This window comes from Thermobia domestica, chromosome 2, assembly GCF_964235325.1.
Source record: "Thermobia domestica chromosome 2, izTheDome1.hap1.1, whole genome shotgun sequence".
Lineage (NCBI taxonomy): Eukaryota > Metazoa > Arthropoda > Insecta > Zygentoma > Lepismatidae > Thermobia > Thermobia domestica.
The window spans coordinates 146,631,963-146,659,085 of record NC_137455.1 but is presented as its reverse complement, the minus strand read 5'-3'; the positions used below and the strand labels follow the sequence as shown (position 1 = coordinate 146,659,085).

Genomic DNA, 27,123 nt, shown 5'->3' with positions numbered 1-27,123 from the left:
TAGCACCTTTGTGCTTTCTGGGGCGATATATGGTTCAAACCTCAAGCTAAATAGCAAGCTTAAGTCGAAAAGTAACGTTGAACTACAAACAGATAAAATAAAACACTTTTCAGTAGGCTGTTGTATTCTGAATTACTTCACAAGTTTGTACCAACAATGTAGAGCGAATTCGTTAGCTTTTTGGAAATAATAGGAGGCTTAACTTCAAATACCTTGCCTCATACGAGGGTTGCTATATATATTTCTGGCCTAGGCAACACTAAGTGTTGCCAGGTGCAATCTGACATTTCCATTGGAAAGTTTGACATTTTGTAGCATAAATGTACTCAGAACTTTTTGACTTACGACAATTTTTTTTTCTTTTACAGGTACTTGAAGAAATCAACTTGGCAAAAAAATGGAATTAACTCGTGAACATTTTCGTGCGATCATTTTTCACAACTTTCGACGTGGATTATCACGACAAGAGTGCATCGATGAACTTAAATCTTTGTATGGCGACGAAGCACCATCCTATAGCACTGTGAAAAACTGGTACAACGAATTCAATCGTGGCCGACGCTCGCTCAAAGACGAATTCCGTGAAGGTCGTCCAAAAACAGCCGTTGTGCCAGAAAACATCGATGCCGTACGTGAACTGATAATGCAAGACCGTCATGTGACTTACCGTGAGATAGAGGCATGCCTAGGCATTTCTTCCACCAGCATACATTCGATATTGCATGAACACCTGGCCGTAAAAAAGGTTTGTTCTCGTTGGATCCCGCACAATTTGACAATCGCTCAAAAGAAAGCTCGTGTGGATTGGTGTAAAGAAATGCTGAAAAAATACGATCGCGGTGCTTCAAAAGACGTTTATAAGATCGTCACAGGTGACGAATCATGGATCTATGCGTATGAGCCCGAAACAAAACAGCAATCGACCGTGTGGGTCTTCCAAGACGAGCCAAATCCAACGAAAGTTGTTCGTGGAAGAAGCACTTCGAAGCAAATGGTCGCCTGTTTCTTCGGCATAACTGGTCATGTGGCGACTGTTCCGCTTGAGCAACGTAGGACGGTCAATTCTGAGTGGTACACCACCATTTGTTTGCCTGAAGTCTTCGGAGAAATTCGAAAAATGAACAAGAGAAGACGAATCATTGTGCACCATGACAATGCGAGCTCTCACACATCGGCTCAAACCAGCGCATTTTTGACCGGCCAAAACGTCGAAGTGATGGGTCATCCGCCGTACAGCCCTGACTTGGCACCCAATGACTTCTTTTTATTCCCACACATCAAGAAAAAAATGCGTGGTCAACGATTTTCGTCGCCAGAAAATGCTGTTGAAGCATTCAAAAACCATGTTTTGGAGGTGTCTCAATCGGAGTGGAAAAAGTGCTTCGAAAATTGGTTTGAGCGCATGCAAAAGTGTATAAATCTTGATGGAGAATATTTTGAAAAACAATAAAACCATTTTCGTTGATAAATATTCGTATTTTCATTATTAGGCCAGAAATATATATAGCAGCCCTCGTACGAAGAACTGATTTTGAAACTTAATTTCCACAAGTTCATCCTTCAGGAAAATGGGATGGATTTTAATATCCACCTAATTCATGAAGAAGTCGGTACTTAGTTATATGCGAAAACGTTATTCATTAATTGACTCATGATAGAACTACCTGTTTTGGGGATTTTAGTTTTTCTGACTGATGCCACTTTCCTTCTGAACAACACATTTTTATTGTACTAAAACATTTTATTTTATATACAAAAACATACACACTCAGTATATATGGGCATGATTCTTTTGAAAGTTCTTTGCTCTTTTATATATGCACAGTCTGCGAGAGAGAGAAACAATATATCTTATATACAGTCTTCATATAAAATACCCGGTTTTCTTTGCTCTATGACTGTACAATAGTCTTCTTGATCTATTTTATACACTGTATAAAGGAAAAGCATTTCTCACATCGAGTGTAAGACACAGAATCACGTTCCGTTTGAATCTTCCATGCACAAAATGCATACCTGATATTCAGAATCAATCTTCAGGCGTTGATTCTGTTCTTGAGAATTTTATTCCACGCTTGACACTATATTATCCTTTAAAATAGTCATATAATGACAGAAATTAATAATATATATAAAGCTGTGTTGAAGACTACAGTTTCAAAATGTCCACTCATCACTACGTATTTTGCTGTGCAGCTTCAGCTGAAGCACTACGACGATTTCTCCATGCTAATATGTATGCTCGTGGATAAATGGGCAAAAATCCAGACAGTCCTGGAAGAGAAATAAATATATTTATATAATGAACTACGAGAAAATACAGAAAATAATCACACACACACCAAAACAAAGTACACTCTACGAGCTTTCCACAAACGTTTCATCAGTTCGGGAGGAAGAAGAAGTAGCAAAAGAAAGAAAAATGAAATAGTCCAGATGGAATGTTGCAACGCAATGGTGGAACACAGGGCCACGTGATTATATGTTTACATACCTGTGCTGCAGAACACATTTTAATAAACATATGACATGTTCTGTAAAAATTATATTAAATTGGAAATTAGCATTCCGTCCAGTAGTGAGAAAATTTGAGACGTGGACATACAGTTTAACACGGGACCCAAACCACATAAGCTCTGACGGGAATTGAACCCGGGTTACCCAAGCCAAAGTCGCATATGCTAACACACAGCCACGAGAGAGTTCCTCTGTAAAACTTGAGAACAAAAGCACGATATAAGTGTACAACGTATAAATGGGAGATCTCAGCATTCGATTATATACATAATATTACACAGCTGAGATAACCGTTCTTCGCACGGGAAGAACACGTTTATGGAAAATATTTGAGCCCTCTTTCCCCTTAGGATATGCATTTCAATGAAAGTGTAATAATAAAAACCCATAAAATACTCAATTTTTGGTATAAATTTTGAACTCCCCTACCCATTTGGGATCCCCTTTAAAATTCATGCCAATGCGTTCAGTGATTCTCCTGTGATGTAATCACAAACAACAGGCAACGTCGCTTTCAATACGGAAGGAAAAGAATGCAAACTGCCTGTTTCTTCTTAAAACGGGAATTTTTAGAAATGCTAGGACACGCGTTCACTTATTTTTGATGAAAATATGCCGTTCCGTCTCCCTAACTTCACGGATTTATTTAATACTCTATTCTGGACAAAACATTTGAATTCTTTATTTTTAAAAAATCCTTACTTATTTATTTATTTGTTTTTAACAAAAAAGTGTTTTGTGTCCAAATCTCACGGTTTCAGATATACTACATGGACTGAATTTTCAGTGAATCACTTTCACTTTTTCATATAGAAAATACAGAAAACAATGACACACACTAAAACGAAGTACAATATACGAGTTTTCGGCAAATGTTTCATTAATTAGGGAGAGGGATAAAGTATCAAACGAAAGAAAAATTAAATAGTCCAGATGAAATGGTGGATTAAATATCCTTCCCTCCTTTTTAGGAGAGGAATTTTTGAAAGCGCTGAAATACATGTTTTCTTCATTGTTAATTCAGCGTATTCAGCGATATACCGAAGTTTACACCTCCAAATTAAGCGAATTCTTGCACTAAACTTTTTCTGAGTGAATGATGGAAATGTTAATATTATACAAATTGTCTCCCTCACTCCTTTTATAAACAGAATTTTCGCAGACGTGGTAATACGATTTAATTATGTCTATTTAAGCTTTTATATACCGATTTAAGCGAATTCAATAAACAAAGGGAAATTTGACATTCTAAATTCTAAAATAGCCACCTTTTTCCCCTACAGAGCGGAATTTTCCATAATCCTGAAACGCATGTCCCATTATTGTATTTAAGAGTCTATACATCGAACTTCACGTCTCTAATTTAAGCGAATCCCCACAATCGATATTTTGTGATAAATAAAGGGAAATTTCAAACACGTATTCACTTATTTTTATTATGAGTTTATAAACCGAATATCATATCTCCAATTTAAGGGAATCCCCACATTCGGCACTTTGTGAATGAATAAAAGGAAACTTCAATATTATTCAAAGTGCCTTCTTTTTCCCCCTTTTATAGCGAAATTATCAGAAACGCTGAAATACATTTTTCCTTATTTTTAATTAAATGTCTACATACAGAATTTAAGATCTACATACGAAGAGATCCATCATATTCATTGTAATTCTGCAGCATCTATAATTTAAAAAAAATACCTAAAAAATAAAAAAATAATAAAAATAAATGTTGTGTATGTATTAGTGTATTTGTATTAGTGCAACGATGTTCATTTTCCTTAAGACTATGGACGCCTCAAATGTGTTATTGACTGGTGGCCGCGCCCTCTACTGGGCCCTCGCAGGTGTGCTACCATCAATCAATAACCCATTCGTTTGGCCATATGTCCCCGGTAAAATAGAACTCAAATTTAGCCCAGAGAAGATCTTTCAGAACATCTTCCATCGCAACTCGAAGCTCGACATCCAGGCCTGCAGTTTATGTGTAACCCGACGTGAGAAAGGTTGCAAACACCAAACCTCCGACACAGGATAACGATCTCCCAGTTCAGTTGGCATTCATGACTACTGAAACTGAATGAATGTGTAAAGGCCATTAAAAAAAAAGAAAAGAAAAGAAAGAAAGAAAAAAAAACTATTCGGTCGTATTTGGTCCCGATTGCATAAAAAAAAAAACTTTCGTACTTGAAACTGATGTAATCTTACTCTACACCCCGATGGGAAACGTTTTTTTGTCTTTCTGTGATGAGCTTTTGTAATGTTTTACACGACGTAAAAAACAGTTCAAACTATACTTATGCGAGTCGTCCGTGCATTTAAGACATCTGCACATAGCAGGCATGTTTTTACACTTTTCTGTTGGCTATATATATATATATATATATATATATTCATTCTTTTCCTCTGGCAATTTTTCTCACAGGCGCGGCAAATTTTCTGCGATCACATCGCAGATTGCAGCATGTTCTGCTAAGGGGCTCCACATTGCAAGTTAAAATAACTTTGATACTGCTTTCAACCTTCTGTTCTTTGACTACATATCTAGGTTGTATTGTATATACTTTCATAAGTTAATACACACTTTAGATTCCCAATTCCACTTAAAAGGAAAAATATATGAGATTACGATCTCTACAGTTTATTTAAAATACTTCACAAATTCATAATGAATGACACTAAATTAAAGCAAATAAGAGGAAGGAAAAAATCTTTTATGTTTTGAGTCTACAAATTATAATATTTGATTCCAATTTACCATAATATCTGGCAACATCTACTTTGTGTTTATATTCTCCTAACGCAACAAGATCTTCAACTGAATCATAACATTTCCGTAAAACAACAGTTTGACATCTGAAATTACAATCACTGATAACAAAACGGACATTAAACAACCATCAGTATTTTATAAACCACTCTTCTTTAAACATAACAGCTTAATAGGCGAGTGGTGAGCTAGGACCTTCCACGTTTAATGTTCCCTACTTATTTCTTATTTTATGCCTTAACACAGTGACTCCGGCGGCAGGATTTACGCACATTATAGCAACCTGCACCCGATGCACGGAGCGTCTTTCATTTTACTATGTCATTTATTTTATTGTACACTAAATAAGACAGCTCGACACACACAACAGGAAAAGTAATGAACATGAACAAAATTGCAAACCTTAACCTACAACAACATCATTAATCTTATCAACATTCACTGCCCCCTCATTTCTCCTGAGCTACAAAGACGTACATGACGTCGCCACTACTGTTTAAACAAACGGAACTAGCATAAAAAAAATATTAACTTCCAGACGAAATTAATAATTACGGTACCAAATATTCTCATCATATTCTCCCTCTTAACAGAATCTAACAGTGTCAACGAGCTATTAAAGAGAAAATCTGTTGCCAGAAAAGTTTATGGTACAGCCATAAAATCTACCTGTGTCAAGTTCTCAAAGTAAATAGTGATACCTAATTGGGAATCTTAAATTTTATTCAGATTTACTACAGATACGCCGAAACAGGTTTTAAACTTTATGTAAGTTAGAAGCAGTATCTCTGTTAAATCAGAGTAAACAATCGTTTCTGGTAAAATAATTTTCTTTTCTACTGAACTATCAAATAAACTATATACTGGTCCGACAAGCGTTTAGAAATCAAGTGAAGAACAGTACAAGTTACCCAGGAGCAGATGTTGAGTCAAACCATAATTTAGTTTTGATGAAGAGCGAACTCCGACTCAAGAAGAAAAGAGTTGTAGCACCAAACAAAAGATGGAACACAATCAAGCTAACAAGAGATGAAAACATGAAAAGGGAATTTGTAAATGCGACAGATAAAAAGACGTCTAAGGTAGCTTTAGCAGGTGATGACATCGACTCGAAATGGGAAGCCATGAAAGCAGAGATTACAAAAGCTGCCGACGAGCACATAGGAAAGGAAACGAGAACCCAATATAAACCCTGGATAACAGCAGAAATATTGGAAATGATGGAGAAAAGAAGACATTTCAAAATAACAAACAGAAAGGAGGAACATAAAAGGATAAAAGGTGCAGAAATCACATCAACAGAGAAAGTAAAGAAGGCTAGAGAAAACTGGATAAACAACTTGTGCAAAGAAATTGAGGAAAATAGTCAAAGGCAATACAGAAACGGCATATAGAAAGGTTAGAAAACAGTTCGGTGAGAAACAGAAACACACAGACATTATCATAGACAAGGGCGGGGCAACGCTAATAGGAGAGGAGCAGATAACAAGAAGATGGAAGAAGTATATTGAAGAACTCTGGAAAGGAGATAGAGTGAACGAAGAAGAGATAGAGAAGGAAGAAGACGTCAATGAAAATGAATTAGGACTATCAATTTTACAGTGCAAATTTGACAATGCTTTGGAGAGAATGCAACATGGTAAAGCCCCAGGAATAGATCAAATACCAACGGAAGTGATTAAGAATCTCGGAAGAACTATTTAATCTTACTAATGAAATGTACATCTCGGGAAAAATACCAAGAGACTTCGAGAAAAGCATATTGGTCCCTATCCCGAAGCGAGGAGGCGCACGGAAATGCGAAGAACACAGAACGTTAAGTTTGCTTTCCCATGCATCAAAAATACTGTGCAAAATTATTGCACAACACACAGAAGGAAAAATCGAAGAACGGCTATCCGAGGACCAGCTTGAATTCAGGAGGAAAAGGGGAAGCAATACTGAGTCTACAGTTGATTATGGAACAGTACATCAGAATAAACAAACCAATTATGATAGCATTTGTAGATATAGAGGAAGCTTTTGACAACGTAGATTGGAGTATCATGTTCAGAGCGTTAAAGAATCTGAAAGTGGATTACAGAGAAAAAAAGAGAATATACCAACTTCATAGGAACCAGACAGCTATTATCAAAAAGAAGCAAGAATGAGTAAAGGAGTAAGGCAAGAATGTGAACTTTCACCTCTCCTGTTCAACGTCTATATAGAAGAAGCTATGAAAGAATTATTTGATAAGAACGAGAAAGGCGTAAAAGTAAATGGTCAGGTTTTCAGCACAATAAGGTTTGCTGATGACATAGCACTGATAGCGGAGAACGAAAAGGACTTGCAGGAAGCACTTTCATACCTGAACGACCAACAGGAAAAAAACATGCAAAATAAAGATAAATCAGAAGAAAACCAAAATGATAAAGTGCACAAGACAGGGCAGGAAGAGGCAAACGTATGGCTAGATGGAGAGAAAATTGAAGACGTTAAGACGTTCCCCTATTTAGTAAGTCTAATATCCTCGGACGGAAGAAGTGAAATAGACGTAAGTTCTAGAATGGCGCAGGCTAAACAAGCATTCAATAGGAAAAGAGGACTACTAACATCGAGAAATGTGTCATTGGACGTTCGTAAACGATTTATTAAGACACTGGTATGGAGCGTGGCGCTTTACGGATCATAGACGTGGACACTGAGAAAATGAAATATCCAAGCTGGAAGCATTTGAAATGTGGTGTTGGCAAAGAATGCTGTGCATATCATGGACCGAAAGGAAAAGGAATGAAGACGTACTAAAGGAAACTAATGAAGAACAACAGATTATGAAGATAATAGGAAAAAGAAGAAATAGCATGCTTGGTCATCTTATTAGGCACTCCGATTGGATCACCGTGCTAATAGAGGGAAAGGCAGAAAGAAATACAGGAAGAGGAAGACCAAGGATAGAATATCTAGATGCAGTTACGAAGAAGAGGCCTTATCGAAGTATAAAACAGCTCTCCAAGCGAGAGAAAAGTTTTAAAATTTCCATGATGCCCACCAACCTATGGTTGAGGTGAACAAGATGACTGAATTACATGATCGAAAATGTTATTAAGAAGATGGGAAAAGGCTTACGCACAAAAGGTGCGCAGGCCATTTCTACTGACAACCGAAATCATTAAAAAAAAAAAAAAAAAAAAAAATCCCAACTCATTTGCGTAGGCCCCTTTCGTTCACATAATGGATTGATCGTCGCGGTTTCTAGGGAAACTAAGATTGTTTAAAATTTCATAATGAATTCACTAATCAATACGAACACCATAACATAAATCATTGTAGTTCGAAATACGAATTTCTAAGTTTAGACCACCAAACCACAGTTTAGTTTCTGCTTTCAGGGAATACAATACACCAAAATTTTCTTTCACTTACTTGATATTTTCATCGATTCAGTATTACTTACGTTGAATTTCCATGTGTAAACTATGAGATTCGGTACCTGATTTACCAAAATTTGTAAATCATAAGCTGGCACTTTCAAAAAAAGAACTGACCTCACTGCTTCGACCTCCATCACTAAACTGTCATGGCGGATAAGAAATCCCTCCTTACAAAGATGGGGAGTTAATCATACACATTCCTCCACTGTCCATTGAGCGTTTCGTCGCTAAACTAATTACTTACTTCGATTTAGACTATAGACGACCACTAAAACACAGTTCACAATAAATTCAGTAACTCTGACGCAATTTTTCTCACTTTCTGCACATTGATAAAGAGGAACTGAACTTGATGTCCGATCTCCAACACGGTTTTTGGTAAAAGATAAAGAATACCCAAGGGAAGAGAGGTAATTGGTTTCTTTAGTGACGTAACAATACGGATACAGCTAAATCTCAACAGATCGAAGGGTACCAGGCCAATGATAAGATCCTGGCTGAATCTTGACCTAAACTGAGATTTTATTTTCCAATAAAGAATAATTTCTGCCTAAACAAAGGGATATGCCAAGAAGATATCGTGGCCGAATTTCGACACTAAAATTTTGAAGAAGTTACGAAATTAAATTTTGGAGTTTCTTTATGAAGATTCCCTACATCAAAATTCCCTTGAAAATAGCACAAAACCTACAAGAAACAACAAAGTACATTCTTACTGACTAAAATAACTCAATATTATTGATTACATAAGTAAAATTCTAAAAATAATATTACTACACGCATTTTTATGGAATTCCTTCTTAAATACTATAATTTTGACAGAAATAATTAAAGTTATGCAATTGATACTAAAGTATAACAACAAATTTTACATGCCTTCCCCAATTTTCTACTAATCACAACGCAATATGAATACTTATACAGATTGTCCAAAAGGTCACGCACCATGATACATTATACTAATCTATAATGTCACACATATGAACCATATATATTCATATATATTACGCGAATCTTCACATCTGGCACTTTCCGATTAAACCAAGGGAAATTTGTATATTTCATAAATGTTCCCCCTTTCCCACTTTGGAGCGAAATTTTCAAAAATGCTGAGCATGTTTTCCCTTATTTTTAGGAAGAGTTCCCTTATTTTTAGTGAAGAGTTGATATGCTGGGTTTTATCCTTCTAACTCCAGGGATTCATGAGATACACAATTATTGGTGAAATTTTTGAAACCATCTTAGAACGGACATTTCCACAAATCCTTCCTTATCTGTTGCTTTCGTGACAAAAGGAGTACTGATTCCAAATTTCACATTAATAGCTATAGTAGTATAGTCTGTCACTTCTACTCTTTTATATAATAGTACCCAGGTATAGATAACGCTCAAACGTTTCCCGATGATTATACACTGCAATCTATATGTAAATCAAAGAAATGTCTGCCAAACACAAGCAGACAATAATATTGTTTTCCGTCTTCCAAAACTACTTTCGCTCACTCGCATATAAGACAATATAAAAGAAACAAAACCTTGCTCCTTCCCTCAAAGCTATATTAGGTATAAAATGTTGGACTAATTTAAATATAAGTAAAAGATGCTCATCATTCATTTTTTCCTTTCTTTAAAATGTTGCAGTAATTAGTACATTTTTTCCGAAACTTTCTAGAAATTACAACCTAACAAACTAACTGAAGTTTTTAAGATGGTCTTCATGCGTACGTTTAAGCATGCGTACGGCGTCAATCGATCTGAAGAGGTATAATTACATCACTTTATCATTTTCTTTTTTCTTTAAGGCCACGCATCTCACTTCGAAAACCTGTTAATTCACTTTTATAACATTTGCAAACGAAGAACTATTTTCTTAATGTTTTTCATGCCTTTGATGGAAACGTCATTAATAAAATACTGTGACTTCGATAGCGATTAGAAACCGTTTAAAGGTGAGATGGGTGGCTTTTGTGTGTGTGTGTGTGTTAAAAAAAAATGTACTTTGAGAAAGGATAGAAAGTTTTACTCAACTTATGCTTTAATTATTACTATAAAGTTTAGAGTAATATAATATTGTTTTCTACTCAACCATACAAATATACAGATACAAATTAAAATATGCACACTACTGAAGAAATTGAAAGTAAACAAGTACAAGTGAAATTTTCCAATAAAATTCTTTTCAAAACGATACCAAAAAAATAAATAAAATAAAATAAAATAAATACGAAAAAGGCAGATTTTAGAAGCCTTATATAATTACATTCATACTCAACTTCGAAAACAATTTATGATTTTATACACATTTTTACCAATTGAGCTATAACAGGAATTTATTTTTATTACACTATTTAGAAAAAAAATCCAAATTCCTTTTTAAATCATATTAGGAAATGGCGAAAATATCAAAAATATTACAGAGCGTAAACTCTAAGTGATATTGCTACACGCAGGACGAGAAAGAGCAGGGGAGTAGTTGTATAACATTCAGCTGTGCATCATATTGGAATGAAGAGTTACATGGGTTAGAAGATTACCAACCAACTGTTTCTCCACTCACTGGGAAAGCGAGTAATAAACTACGACTTACAGAAGATTCAATTGGAGATCACTTACAGATGGTTAAGACCAAGAGGCGGCTCGCGGATAGAATAGCCATATGTGATTTTATGTGAAGAGAAGTTCAATAAGCCCTCTCTTTACGTGAACTGGTGGGCTCTTGAAACTTCACGTACTTCTATCAAAGAAATACCAGACATTCAAATGGAAAGCTAGTCCTACATTCAACACCAGTTTGTTTTCTCTACATCTGTTAAAATTAAAATATCAAGTAATACTTTATACTTTCGACAAAGTGAACACTTCCAAATATCTAGGATTAATATTGATAAACCAAAACCATATACTCTAAAAAAACCACCCGGCTGAAAGCAAGGAATTCGTGTTGTTATTCAGTCGAAACTCTTTTATCTTAGCGAGTTCTGCCAAAGAACCTGAAGCTTAAAATATGCCTGTTCTGCCCATAACTGTGAAGCATTGGTCATTTATTTTGAGGGAAGACTGCAAAGTATTTGAAAGTAAAATCCTCAGGCGAATATTGGGACTCAAGACGGATGGAAATGGGGAAAGGCTGAAGGTGACAAGGATTTACATTATCGTATTATGTAATTTTTGTCTGTAGCCTATAGGTTCACCTCTCAGCCTCTGTGGTGAACAGGGATGTTAAACTCTAGAACAATCATAAAATTAAATTATTTTATCTTGAGGTTGCGTGTTTGTGCGTAAAATTAAGAATGAAACTTAACATTTCCTAAAACAACCAAATACTTTTCATTTCTCTAGTTGTTAATGTGTATTCCTTCTCATAAGAAAATTCATCTTTACTCACAAATATGGCACAATATGCTTTATAAAAAATAAAAATGCCTCAAGTTGTTGAGTTTGGCACGGAAATCAATGTTTTACCAATGTAGAATGTGGTGATGGAAATGGAGACCACTCTTAAGTTTCAAAGAGGCCAAATTGTGCGTCCGCAGTTAGCTGGAGCAAGTACAGAGAAACAGTGACCAAGGTTATGATTGCCTAGAGAACTCATGGTAACACAACATCGGCGAAGAGTAATAGTGGATGGAAGAGAAGACTCAGTGACATGTATCGCCATGCACTTAAAAGGTTTGTCAGCAAGAATCGTAGACAGAATACGGTTAAAGTGACAACCGAACTCAGCTTATTGCGACAATCACAGTCCGACGTGAGTTGCATAACTTTAACAAACGCAGTTGGGTCACGATTTCCAAACCACTTACACCGCCAGCAACGCTTTAAAACGAAGAAAATGATGCTGAGAACACGCAGAGTGGACAGCTAATGACTGGAAACGTGTAATGATGCGATGAGTTCTCTTTCACCTTATCTTTAACAAGGGTCCTCTTTCACCTTATCCTTAACAATAGACCATGTTTGTGTGTGACGGAGGCCTTGGAGCTTGGAGCTTGTGTTCCAAACTTTCTCTCCCCTATTGTGAAACATTGGAACTCAGAATCCGACCTAGGATTACACCTCCATTCTCCCTGAACGACTGAGAGCTAACTCCATGAAGAATGATATACAAACAAATATTCCTCTGAAAATCGCTCATTACTTGCATGCCTCTACATGGGGCTCGGATGTGTTAGAACATCGCACACATCTGTTAGGGGCGAGTTCTAGGTAACAATGCTCTAGCCTGTAGGGTGGTCCTCACTGTGAGGAGCCCAGTCTACAGGAAAGGTCTAGGACTTCCTGCAGCAACAATGGACAATGACCAAAACTAGTCGAGATTAAAAAACTTCCCTAACAGGTGAAAACAACGGGAAACGATAGCTCTAACTTTCCCAAGAACAAGCATAAATGAAAATTTTTAAAACTGAATAACTCCAAACGGGTACAGCAACAAACTCTAAATCCTATACTAAAAAAAGCAGTCAGTTCCACGAATTTGCAGGGAAAAAGAAATTGGCTTAGTTATTAACAGATAACACAAATTGGAGCGAGAGATTGAACGATTGGAAGTACACGTAATAGAGATCAGCGAAGTAAATTAGAAGGAACAAGATGATTTTTAGTCAGGTGAATATAAAATTGCCATGGGTGCAGAAAACAGGTCATTTGAGCTGGACTCATAATAAATAAGAAGATAGAACGACAAGTAAAAAGTTACAACATAGTGGATGACATAGTCAAAGAAGTAAAACTAGCTACCAGTCCAAGACATATGACTATCATCCAGGTATGTGTGCCAACCACAGCGCACGATGATTAAATAGCGCAAGCTTATGAAGATACGGAAAACATCGAGAAAGATGTAAAATAATAATAATAATAATAATAATAATAATAATAATAATAATAATAATAATAATAATAATAATAATAATAATAATAATAATAATAATAATAATAATAATAAACTTATTCTGGTAGGAGAATGGAGTGAGATTATAGAAGATGCAGAAGGGAAAACAGCAGAAAGTACGGAATAAGAAAGGGCAGCGAAAGACGAGAAAGACTAACTGAATTTTGTACAAAGAACAAACTAGTAGTTGCAAATACTTTGTTTACGGAAATGAGAAGGATTTATAAGTAGAAAACTCCAGGACATAAAAAGAGATACCAGACAGATTACATACTCATTAAGGAAAAGTTTCAGAAACCAAATTAAGACCAAACCACAATTTAGTCAAGATGAAGAGTGGGAAAATAGAAGAAAATGGAAGAATTGATATAAGAAAGCTGAACACCAAAGAAATTCAAGAAAGTTTTGCAGAGAGATAGTAGAGAAGATAACGCAAGACCCGACGAAGAAAGAAATTAACCAGGAATCGTAATTCATAAAAACTCGTCTAATTACTACCACAAAGGAAGTATTAAATCACGAAGAGAAAATGACAAAAAACCATCAAGAAATTTCTGGGATTAATGGATGAGAAAAAGAAATTGAAGAATATTTAGAGGCTAAAGAGCAGTATAAAAAATAAGAAATGAGATTATTCGAAAATGAACACTTGTGCATGAGTGGGGAAAACAACAATGTGAAGTAGAAGATCATTTGACACAGGAAGAGTAGAAGTCACTTCGAACCACGGAAATGAAAAGACCAATACTGAAAGATAAAGAAGGAAGACGTATGACTTAAGCCAGAGATAACATATGGAAGGAACATTTAAAAAGGTTCTATGGAAGAGACAGGTAATTAGAGAAAACATGGAGGAAGTAGAAGAAGCAAGAGGAGACTTCATACATCTGAGTACGACAAAGCATTACATGGTCTAAAACATGAAAACGCTCTACGTGTAGATGAAAAACCAAAAGAAATCACACGAAGTGCGAGACAGCAAGTTCAAAACAGATTGTATAAATTAGTTAATAACGTTTGCGAAACGCTGATGGTGCCTCAAACTTTCCGAAGAGCATGACAGCGACAAAAACAGTAGGTGCTGACAAGTGTGAAAATCACAGAATGATAAGCTTGCTTACACACGTTTCAAAGATCCTGACAAAAGTAATCTATGGAAGATTGGAATCTAAGATAGAAGAAGTACTAGAAGATGACCAGTTTGGTTTCAGAAAGAAAACCAGAACAAGGGAGGAGCATTGCTAGAGAAAAGAATTCCAGTGGGAAAAGCAACTGATGTAACATTTTTGAACTTGCAGAAAACGTTCGATAATGTAGAATGGAACAAAATATTCAAGATTCTGAAAGCAGCAGCAATAAACAGTAAGAAGAAAAGAATAATATTTAACCTCTACAAAGAACAGAAGACAACAATTAAGCCAGAATGAGTAAGAGAGAGAAAGAAAAAGCAGGAATTCAGAAAAGATGAGGCAAGTATGACTCATTGCCAGCAATTTTACTAAAGAAGCAATAAAAGAAATCAAGAATACCCACATTTTAGGAATAAATATTCATGGACATAAAATACTTACGCTTAGATTTGCAGACAATATCATGATGTTGGCAGATAGTGAAAAGAAATTAGATGAGGTAGGTCTAAATGAAATACAGAACCAAGTAATACAAGATATAGAGAAGAAAAAGTACATGGAAAATGACAAGTCAAACAAGATAGGAAAGAGGAAAAAGCTGTGTCAAACCAATCGAAAGACTGCTGATCTGAGAAGATGATGTTTCAATTCTAAGAAGGAAATGAGCTGTTGCGCAGCAGGCTAATGGTGGTCCCATACCGTATTTATCATGTAAGTTGCATTTTCTTGACATGTTTCCATTATTGTGATAACCATCTGCATGTCTTGGGTGCAATGCAGAGATCATAAGTTTTAAGCTTGGTAATCTTTCTCACAACTATAGGAATGCATATCTACTACTTACCTAATAAATGTGCAACGGATTCGTTTATTTCCACGCCTCGTGCTATCCAATGTTTTGTTCTTTCATAGTTGAATGCTACTAATAATTCATTCCTTTCATTTGGAAGTGGGTCGTATGTTCCAACCTGCTCGATCACTTGACGATGCAACCCTTTTCGCTTCTGCAAACAAAAAGAGACAACGCAACATGTAGTGTGTGTTAGAGGAAATACCCACATTCGTCTAAGGTAAAATATTAAAAGCCTGAGTGTGCTATTAGAAACTTTAAAAATCAAAATTTAGCTCTACAATTGAACATTAAATATTTATTCAGCTTTAATAATCATCACTACTCTGAAACAAAAAAAAGCTGTGAATGCAATATTTACTTACCTCCATTACAACTATGTGGTAAAACGGTCTATTCGTACAGCCATGTCTAATAAGCCTTATAACTTTCTCAGAGAATTTTGAATATCGAGCTCCACCGCTGGCAGGAAACATACTCGTTTCTTTGCGTGTGTTAGTCTGTGAACGAAAATGAGATATAAACGTATTAGAGATCTGATTAATTTCGTATAGAAACTACCAACATTCAGACACAGTATCAGATTATTCTCTGTCAGTTCAATCAAGCATCTATGTCATATCCTTGGACTTAACTAAAACTGACATCTAAAAGACTTTTATACAAATCATTACTCATCAAAAAACATTTCTTGAATTATGATCTGTGGAATATGGCAGTGCGGATGTGACCCATATCTAGCCAATGCACCTCAGAACTAATTCAATACTACAGTCCGAGATAACTTACTCGGCAATTTTGAATTTACAATCACACCCTAGTAAGCTTACACATCCAAGATGGTACAGTGGCTAGCGCGCTCTCCTTTGGTGCACGGGGTCTCGGCTTCGATTCCTGGTAGGAGAGCATTATAATTTGAACGAACTATAACTGTTTGAAAAAATGAAATCTTTGAGTTTTACGTCCCACGATTATACCGGTTAGGCTAAAGGAGACGGTGTTGATGAGTAATGAATGAAATGGTGGAATGAAGAAAGTGGGAGGAAACGGGAGAACCCCGAGAAAACCCAAGCACACGGTGTTTGTCCACCACAAAGTTCACTTGGCGGGGGCTGGGATCGAACCCGGGACCCCAAGCATCAGAGGTGAACGCTCTACCACTGAGCCACCGCGTTTGGAGCTCTTAACCCAGAGTTTGGAGCTCTTAAAGTAACTCTAAGTAGCAGTATCACACCTTCCCCTCCCAGAAGTCCGTCCTGGATCCGCCCCTGCGTAGCACCACCCTGTACCCTGTTGAAGGTCCATGTGGAAGCATAAACAGCACTTCAACTTTATGTAATTCATGATTTATTCCAGAGTTGGCTGGTTTAAACCAGCTGTTTTTTATTTTTAAAAAAACTGGTTTAAACTAATCGTAAAAGTTTGTGTTCGTAAAATCTTGATGAACACACATTTGTGGATTATCACGTGTCACTCCCGCCATATTATTCGTATTATATTCAGACCTAAATTCCCCATTCATTTCTCAAAGAGATTATACTACAAAAGCAACTTTTTTAAAAATAAATTTATGAATGTTTCTTTTGTGATTTTTTATGGTTTATTATTGTTATGCAATTGCAATCAAAGAAAAATTCTAAATATTGTTTCATTTTAATAATAATTACTATTGATAAAATATATTGAAATACCGTACTTTTTTTGGGAGGGGGTCAAACAAACCCCACGAAAGGCATTTATTGAAATTAGAAGTATCTTTGATATCTATTTATGTGTAAATGGGTCAGAGCCAAAGTGGATCAAAATAATTCTTATCTTTATTCACTTTTCTTACTGGTATGCAAATTAAGTCGTCGTATTTCTTTAACTTGGACTAATAAAAGTCGTAGTGAACTAACTTCGACTTCGCGGTGGCTCAGTGGTAGAGTGTTCATCTCCGGTGCTTGGCGTTCCTGGTTCGATTACAGCTCGCGCCCTGTGGACTTTTTGGTGAACAAACACCGTGCTCGTGGGTTTTCTCACGGTTCTCCCGTTTTCTCCCACTTTCTTCATTCCACAATTTCACTCATCTCTCATCATCACCGTCTCCTTTAGCCTAACCGGTATAATCGTGGGACGTAAAACTTAAAGATTTCATTTTATTTACTAACTTGGACTTAATTAGTTCTTCTGTACTCTGCAGTATTTTGAAATTATCCATATGTAATTCTATATAATGGTTTCACTTGTGCAACTGTTCATCTTTTTGTCCTTCTCAAATGACTCTTGACAATTAGACAATTATATTAAAAGTATGTAAAGATCAGTACAGCGTATCAGAAGTCCTTCGTGAGTGAGTTGGCAGACGTATTGCATTTGTGGCCAATTAGTCCCGGTTTCAAGTTCAAATGGAGGACAATTTGTTTCGGATGTAAGTCGAGAAACGGTTTGGATTCCGTGTTAAGCTTATGTGACCCCTTCCAGCATAACCCGGTTGTTGCATAATAACACCAAGATGAAACAAACTTATTTCTATCTATATGTTATACAGTGTTGGGCAAAATCAATTGAAATCAATTGCAATTGATTTCAATTGCAATTGATTTCAATTTGTAATTGACAATTAATTTCAATTGCAATTGAATTCAATCATAAAATTTGCAATTAAATTTTCGTCAATTGTTAATTGTTAATTGGTCACCAGGTAATTGAAACTTTCAATTGTTAATTGTCAATTGCAAAGGGTGCAATTGAAACATTCAATTGTTAATTGCAATTGACAATTGAAACTTGTAATTGTTAATTGTAATTGTTAATTGCAATTGAAATCAGCAATTAAAACTGAAGATAAGAAGATGTGTGTATATTGTATTGTCCACTTGTTACTGTTTTACATATTTCAAATAAGGTACTTATAAGAAATGCTGGATACCTACCATCCCTTTCCCCCCCTGGGGAGAAAACCGTGAAACTAAGTATTTTTTAAATATATTATGTTTATGGTTCTATCCCCCTCGAAAGAACTCTATATGCCCGTCATGCATACAATAGGAATGAGCACGAGCGAGTTCGAGCGAGCTTTCTTTAAAACTCGACTCGACTCGAAGCAGACATCTTTGAGTTCGACTCGAGACCTCGGCTCGAAAAATTTCCCCCAACTAGACTCGAATTCGGATCGAGTTTCCAGTCGAGTACTTTGTGTAGTTTCAAGTACTACTATCTTCAAGTATCCTATATAGACAATATAATTATCAATGATACTACTACTACTACTATAACTAATTATTATTATAACACCGTGTACCTGTATAAACATGGAATATAGGCGGTTTGTATCGGAATACTAAAAATTAGTTGACTGTCGATCTCGGTAGTCAAGAAATCTTCAGGAGGCAAGGACATCGGTCATGAGGTTCTTGGTTTGAGTTCAGGAGGAGCAAGTATTCGGGCTCGAGCCAAAAATTGTTAGAAGTTATGGGACTAGAGCCAAACATGTTTAAAACTGCTCGACCCGGGTTTAGGGTTGTCAACGACTCAATCGGCTCGCTCACAGCTCATTCACTTATCGAGCCGAACCGAGAAGTGAGCCGAGCCAACAGCTCATCCAACCGAGCCAGCTCGAGTCGATGGCTTACACGAGCCGAACCGAACCGAGCTGATTGCTTACCCCAACAGAGCCGGTTCGAGGCATTGGTTTAGTTAAGCTGACTCGAACCCAGCCTATGGACTCGTTTCAACGGAGCTGGTTCGAGCCATTGGCTCCAATCGAGCCGAGTCGATAACTCGTCTTTACCGAGCCGGTTCAAGCAATTGGCTCAATTGAGCCCAGTCGATGGGTAATCCCAACCAAGCCAGCTCAAGCTGTATGCTCAGTTGAACCGAGCCGGGCCGGTTGACATCACTATCCGGTTGGGCTTCTACTTTGGTTAAAAAATTGGACCGTGCAGTTCTCAGCCTTGATGGTAAGAACTACAAAAAATGATATGAAATCTTTAGTTTTACGTCCCACGCTTATGCCGGTTAGGCTAAAGGAGACGGTGATGATGAGAAATGAATGAAATGAAGAAAGTGGGAGAAAACGGAAGAACCCCGAGAAAATCCACGAGCACGGTGTTTGTTCCCCACAAAGTCCAAACTGCGCGAGCTGGGATCGAACCAGGGACCTCAAACACCGGAGGTGAACGCTCTACCACTGACCCACCGCGCCCCCTGGTAAGAAATACAGTATATACTTATATTGGTGCTCACGGCGTCATTAACTTGTTCCACCACCAACGAATTTCGAGGTACTTTGTTTTGCATCTTTTGTGCGTGTTTTGTGTCGGTTTGTGCGCCTATTCCCACATTTTGTGCATCACCGGAAGTGGGTCAAAATGGGCCTACAAATATGGCGGAACAAATTATTGCTGTTCCGCCACCATTGAATTTCGAGGTCGTTTCCTTCACATCGTTTTGTCCCGTTTTGTGCGTCTACTTCCGTTTTGTGCGTCATGGGAAGTGGGTTAAAATGAGTCCCGAAGGTGGGACGAAAATGACCAAGAGTTCCGCCACTATTGAATCTCGAGGTCGTTATGTTCACATCGCGTACCCTTTTGTGCGTCTATTTCGACGTTTTGTGCGTCACTGGAAGACGGTCAAAATGGGCCTCAAAAGTGGGACGAAATTGACCCACTGCTCCTCCACTACCGAATTTTGAGGTTCTTCCTTTCGCATCGACTAGTGAATGTTTCGTGCCGTTTCGTGCCCTTATTTCCACGTTTTGTGCGTCACCGGAAGTGGGTCAAAATGGGCTTCCAAGACGGGCCGAAAATGACCGAGTTCCGCTACTATCGAATTTCGAGGTCGTTAATTTCACAATTCGTTACCCTTTTGTGCGCCTATTTCGACGTTTTGTGCGTCACTGGAAGACGGTCAAAATGGGCCTCGAAGGTGGGACGAAAATGACCCACTGCTCCGCCACTACCGAATTTCGAGGTCCTTCCTTTTGCATCGACAATTTTCGTGCTGTTTCGTGACCCCATTTCCACGTTTTGTGCGTCACTGGAAGACGGTCAAAATGGGCTTCCAAGATGGGACGAAAATGACCCACTGTTCCGCCACTATCGAATTTCGAGGTCGTTAGTTTCACATCGCGTACCCTTTTGTGCGCGTATTTCAACGTTTTGTGCGTCACTGGAAGACGGTCAAAATGGGCCTCGAATGTGAGACGAAAATGACCCGCTGCTCCGCCACTACCAAATTTCGTGGTCCTTCCTTTCGCATCGACTAGTGAATGTTTCGTGCCATTTCGTGCCCTTATTTCCACGTTTTGCGCGTCACCAGAAGTGTGTCAAAATGGGCCTCCAAAGTGTGACCAAAATGACCCATTGTTCCGACACTATCGAATTTCTAGGTCGTTTCTTTCGCATCGTTTAGTGTCTATTTTTTAAAAAAAGTTTTCTGTACCTACTTCCTCGTCTTGTGCGTCACCGGAAGTGAGTTAAACAGGCCTTTAAAGTGGGAGTTAAATGGCTCACTGTTCCGCCACTATCGAATTTTGGGGTTGGTTCTTTCGCATCGTTTAGTGCCTGTTTTGTACGTTTTGTGCGTCACCAGAAGTGTGTCAAAATGGGCTTCCAAACTGTGACGAAAATGACCCACTTCTCCGTCACTACCGAATTTCGTGGTCCTTCCTTTCGCATCGACTAGTGAAAGTTTCGTGCCGTTTCGTGCCCTTATTTCCACGTTTTGCGCGTCACCAGAAGTGTGTCAAAATGGGCCTCCAAAGTGACGAATATGACTCACACCTCCGCCACTACCGAATTTCGAGGTCCTTCCTTTCGCATTGACTAGTGCCTGTTGTGTTACGTTTTGTGCCCCTATTTCCACGTTTTGTTCGTCACCAGAAGTGTGTCAAGATGAGCCTCCAAGGTGTGATGAAAATGACCCACTGTTCCGACACTATCGAATTTCTAGATCGTTACTTTCCTATCGTTTAGTGCCTTTTTTAAAAAGTTTTCTGCACCTATTTCTCGTCTTGTGCATCACCCGAGGTGAGTTAAACGGGGTTTTAAAGTGGAAGTTAAATGGCTTACTGTTCCGCCACTATCGAATTTCGGGGTTGGTTCTTTCGCATCGTTTAGTGTGTATTTTGTACCGTTCTGTTCGCCTACTTCCACGTTTTGAGCATCACCAGAAATGCGTCAAAATGGTCCATCAATGTGTGAGGAAATAGAGCCATTGTTCCGCCACTATCGAATTTGGAGGTCGTTTCTTTCGCATAGTATAGTGCCTGCTTTGTATTGTTTTGTGCTCCTATTTCCACTTTAGTGCGACAACGAAAATGGGTCAAAAGGGCCTACAAGTATAGCGGAATAACACTGTCCGTCACCATCGAATGTCGAGGTCGTTTTCTTTACATTTTTTATGCATTTGTGTCGCTTTGTGCATCAGTGGGAGAGGGTCAAAATGGACCTTGAAAGTGGAATGGATATGTCTTTTTCTGCCACATTGGTAGGTCGTCTTTGACCCACTTTCGTTGGCCTACAAAACGTGAAAATATGCGCAGAAACGGTAAAAACATGCACTAAACAATGCGAAAAAGCGACCTTGAAATTCGATACTGGTGGGAGAGTGGATCATTTTTCTTCCCACTTTGAATGCCCATTTTGACCCACTACCATTGATTCACAAAACGTGGAAATAGGCTTACAAAACGGTAGAAAACACGCACAAGATGATGTGAAGGAAACGACCTCGAAATCGTTCCTGTTCCAGCATTAACTTGTTCCGCCATATTTGTAGGATAACATTGACCCATTTCCGGTGACGCAGAAAACGAGGAAATAGGCGCACAAAAGACACAAAAAATTTCCATGTAATTAAGCTAAATTTCCATTTAAGTTTGTAAGCTTAATTATATGGAAAATTTTACACATTTTTCCTTTACGTTGGTCTACTTTACGTTGATTTGGGACTTTTAAATTTTATTCAGTTTTCCACTGAAAAGTATTTATAATTCAACAAGGAAATAATTATTAATTATAATTATAATTATTATCTATATAATTGAATTCATTGTAATTTGTTCCATAACAAACACTTTACCATTTCGTACTAGCTGTTATGCCCGTTCTTCGCACGGATCAGATAAAATATCAATGTAAACAAACTGAACAACGGGAGAACAATTAAGAAACATTTCTAAAATTGGATATATTTTGTGTGAATATATATCCAACAACGTACATGTGTTTTCATTGGGAAGGACGATGGGGGCTGAATTTCAATGTAAACACTATCGGGGGTGTCACTATACGTCTGAGCAACCCCAATAAATATGGATTCGACACAAATTCTACTACTTTTACATGTCCCGGTGAACCCCCCCTCAGACCCCCTTGGTTCGTATTGTGAAAAAATCTCCTCTGGCCCCCACCAACACCCAACCAATACCGCGAAAACTATGAATGTGACACTAACATCTGCCATTTTCTACTACTTTTTACATATCCCGGTAAAAGTCCCTATAATCCTCTGGTTCCAATTTTGAAAAAAACAATGCCTCTGGCCCACAGCCGATGGGGGCTGTATTTGGAAGTCAACGCCTGTGGAAGTATCACCATTCATCTCAGCGACAGCGAAAACTATGGATTTGACACTAATATCGGTCACTTTCCATTATTTTTACATGTCTCGCAATTCCCCACCCCCGGTGACTTCCGGCCCGCATACAATGGTGGCTAAATTTGAAAATCATCGCTAATGAAAGTAACACCATTGATATCAGCAACCGCGAAAACTATGAATTTGACACTAATATCGGTCATTTTGGATTACTTTTACGTTTCGGTATCCCCCCCCTTGTTGACCCACGGCCCGCAGCCGAATACGGTGAATTTGGAAGTTAATGCGATCGGAGTTTCACCATTGATCTCAGTGACAGCGAAAACTATAAAATCGACACTGATATCGTGCATTTTCTACTACTTTTACATGTCCCGGTAAACGCCCCCCTGAGACCCCCTGGTTCGAATTTTGTCGAAAACGCTTTGTCTTGGTGTGGGACCTGGACCAAGGTATCTTTGACCAAAATTTGGTAACTCTCGGTCGACTTTTCTGGTCCCCAGGCCGGTCCCGGTAAACGTCCCCTGGGGACCCCCTAGTAAGAAATTTAAAAAAAACTCTTCGTCTTGGTCTGGGGCCTACCGTGACCAAATTTTGAAGTTTCGGTCCACTCGTCTCGTCCACAGCCCCCACAAAGATAGACAGACAGACACACGAACAAACTCTTTTTTATTTATATTAGAAAGGTCAGATCCGCCGTTATTGTATTAGTGCGGTGCTTAAGCGATTGATCGTAGAAATTCAAACTCCGATGAGTGATAATTTTATAGGCTTGTTTTATTACAAGTTTAAACTCTTCAGTCAGTAGAGAAGAGGGCGTGAATCATGGGTCAGAGTTGATGACAATGGGTTTTGGTGGGTCTGTGGGTCACAGTGGGTAAGAGTGGTTTATGGTGGGTGGTGGGTCACAGTGGGTCACGGTGGGTTACGACGGGTGGTGAGTCAATTTGTCGTGGCTAAAGTTTTCATTGCCCCACGCCCTCTCTGAACTACAGTGTTGAAAATTAATCAGTGAAAATCAATTGCAATTGATCAATCAATTGAAAGTAATTGCTGTGGAAATCAATTGCAATTGAATCAATTGCCAATTAATTTCAATTGCAATTGAATTACAGAATTCAATTGCAATTACTTTCCACTGCAATTACTTTCAATCAATTGATCAATTGCAATTGATTCTCCTTTTTCAATGGCCAATTGCAATTAACAATTAACCATTACTTATTTCAATTGTTAATTACAATTAACAATTAAATTTACAGATTAATTGTTAATTGTTAATTCAATTGAAATTTGCCCAACACTGATGTTATATAAATACATAGAGCAAAGTATTTAAACCCCCCCAAAAAAACTGGTTTAAACCAAAAAACCGTTTTTTTTTTTCAATAAAAACCATTGTTTTTGCCAACCCTGATTTATTGATAATTCTGCTATGCACCACTCGTTATCATACGTATATGCAAGGGCACCGATCCTGGGGAGGAACCGGGCCTCCCAAAGCTGATGTGAGCCCCCTATTGTATTTATGAATATACAATATTTGGCATAATTTGAATGCAATTTGTCTAAAAACTCTTATATATATATATATATATATATATATATATATATATATATATATATATATATATATATATATATATATATATCTTCTGCATCTGAATGCCCCCCCTCCTTCCCTAAATTTACAGAGAAATTGGCGCCTTTGGGCATATGTATGTAACAAAAGTTTCTTTCTGCAGACTTCTTAAATCTACACTTTGGATTGCAGAAGCTCGATTTTGGGGGAAGCATGAAATTAGTTTATGGTGACCCGTTACTGCCATAAAAACTTCGCCATTTTCCGAAAGCCAAAGGTGACTTCGTTGAATATGAGTTACCGGTCGCATACTTTCCCATTCTTGCTTTTTTTTTTATTTCTTCCGGAAGTTGTCGAATTCAGCTCCAGGCAACAAAACGAGAGTAATACCCCGAGTTTGTACTTGCACTATATTCTCGAATTCTTCTGCGGTTTTAATACTGTGAATCTGTTTCTGTTTAAGGTTATGCCGCGTTACTACATTCTTTACACCCCTTCAGTAGCGTTGCAGAGACGCTAGCATGGCCGGTTTCACTACAAAAACACTGATTTATCGGACCTGTCTGCATCTCGAACATCTGAAAGCGATTTTTAAAGTGGAAATCACCATCACAAATCACTGACACGGTTTGGGAAATTGTAGAAACTTATTTTCACGTATTCGAACCTTTCTCTATAACCTATATTTTAGCTTTTCTTCGAGTATTTTTAGTATCTTGTCTATGGCTATGAGTACAGGAGCTGAATCGTGTTTTTTGTCGTCGCTTATTACAATACTGTCAGTTGTTCCATATTCCGGTGATAACTCTGAATTTCACTTTGCAGAATAACAGTTCAGTTTTCAACGAAGTCCACATGAAGTAAAATAGAATTTGTATCTTGAAATTGTACACGGTGCTTTTCGGTAGCAATTAATTCTCTTTGGATTTTCTTGATGTAGTCGTGAATTACAATTCTTACAGTTAAACCAGCAATGTACGATACGAAAACAGAAAGTGGTACTTTTTTTTTAACGAGATTATTGTTTTCCCATATAGCGTACGTAAAACTTTCATTTTCAACAGAATCAATAATTAAAGACTCCACACTTATTCCTTCCACTCCAGGACATTCACCACATTCTTGAAGACAGCTATCATTTTCTACGGATCATACTACTAAAGGAAATAAGAGCTTCAATACAGGTTGCACCTTTGATTTGTTGCAACGCAGTAGGAGCTAACTTAAAATTTGCACAATACAGAATTCGGATTTGAAGCCCCGCAGGACTCGTTGTTTTCTACCTTTATCACAATTGGGCCAAATCTACTCGGTTTTGGAACCATGAAACGAGTTGGGCCTGTAGCGGTAAAATTCTAAATGCCATTCTTCGCTTGTTTTTGTCATTCTTATTCTGACATTTCGTCGGATTCTGTTTATATTTTCGAAAATTTTGCATTTCTGGGCCGCCATCTACAGAAGTTAATCCCACACCTCTTCCGTACCTTTTACAAATGTCCCCCTAAAATAGAATAGCACCTACCATAGTTACTTGTACCTGTTACTAAATACGGCTAGAACAAGTTCCTTACACGTTCTTTGATACTTTTTTTTTGGGGGGGGAGGTTCTAGATTACTGGTCCCTCATGTAGATTAGCAGCTGGGTAAGTAACGTTCTATTATGTAATCAAACGAAAATCAATAGAAGAAGTGGTGTCAAAGATACTGGACCCCCTTAACGGAACATTGACCCTAAAATTTATACATTTAACTTATACAGTATTGCGGAGCGAGCGTTAGCGAGTGAAGGCGGTTAGAGCCCCGCAGGGCAAGTTTTTTTGTCTTTATTACTGCTCAATGGGAAGGGGGGCTAGTAATCTAGAACCTTGTCCTTTTTTTGTTAAACTCTGTTTCTTAGGATGTGCTACGTGCAGGTTGATTACATGGATCCATACAGAAATGCATTCAAGACATCTTTCTCTCTGTATTTACTTTCAGTACCTTCAGAAATCACTTTTGAGATGTACACTTGCATTCTCCGCTGCAGATTCACTTTAAAAGAACGCCAACCAACCTGTATCCGTATAGTAAAACTGTACTATGTGCTTTTATGAATTTAAATCTGAAACTACCCTATTCTTTCATCTTTATAACTTTTATTTGATCAAATATACATTACCTTATATTAGAGTTAATCTTTCTGTTTTCCCAGTTCATGTCCACAACTTTTTTGTTCTATACTCACCTTCACCTTCACCTATCGAGATGTGTTGCATTATCAGAGTGCAGACATAGCCCCTGTTTCACCCATATCCTTGGAATTGTAAGCGGAGTAACATTGTGTTTGTTGCTTAGTAGGTGTGCTTTGACCTTTTCCGGTGGAAATTGAAAAATGAGAACTGGAATAGTCATT

General features: G+C 37.7%; 1 protein-coding gene across 2 annotated transcripts; it reads right to left on the bottom strand.

Moving 5' to 3' along the window:
• Window positions 1-1,701: 1,701 nt before the first annotated feature.
• Window positions 1,702-27,089, bottom strand: mRpS16 (mitochondrial ribosomal protein S16). 2 transcript variants are annotated; one of them, XM_081746983.1, is made up of 4 exons: window positions 26,956-27,089; window positions 15,931-16,065; window positions 15,560-15,719; window positions 1,702-2,274 (listed from the first exon to the last, which is right to left on the bottom strand). In XM_081746983.1, exons 2-4 carry the CDS (start codon window positions 16,039-16,041, stop codon window positions 2,177-2,179), a joined length of 369 nt encoding a protein of 122 aa, XP_081603109.1. In that variant the 5' UTR covers window positions 16,042-16,065; window positions 26,956-27,089; the 3' UTR covers window positions 1,702-2,176. The 2 variants fall into 2 exon arrangements, with proteins under 2 accessions (XP_081603109.1, XP_081603101.1); XM_081746975.1 differs by having other exon boundaries at window positions 26,890-27,019.
• Between the last annotated feature and the right edge of the window lie 34 nt (window positions 27,090-27,123).

What these genes read in the sequence shown, in the direction of transcription:
- mRpS16 (XM_081746983.1), bottom strand. Translation starts at nt 16,041, where the DNA reads ATGTTTCCTGCCAGCGGTGGAGCTCGATATTCAAAATTCTCTGAGAAA. An exon ending in ACCACATAGTTGTAATGGAG is followed by an intron (nt 15,720 to 15,930) that starts GTAAGTAAATAT and finishes TTTTGTTTGCAG; the next exon opens with AAGCGAAAAGGGTTGCATCG. An exon ending in ATCCGTTGCACATTTATTAG is followed by an intron (nt 2,275 to 15,559) that starts GTAAGTAGTAGA and finishes TTTCTCTTCCAG; the next exon opens with GACTGTCTGGATTTTTGCCC.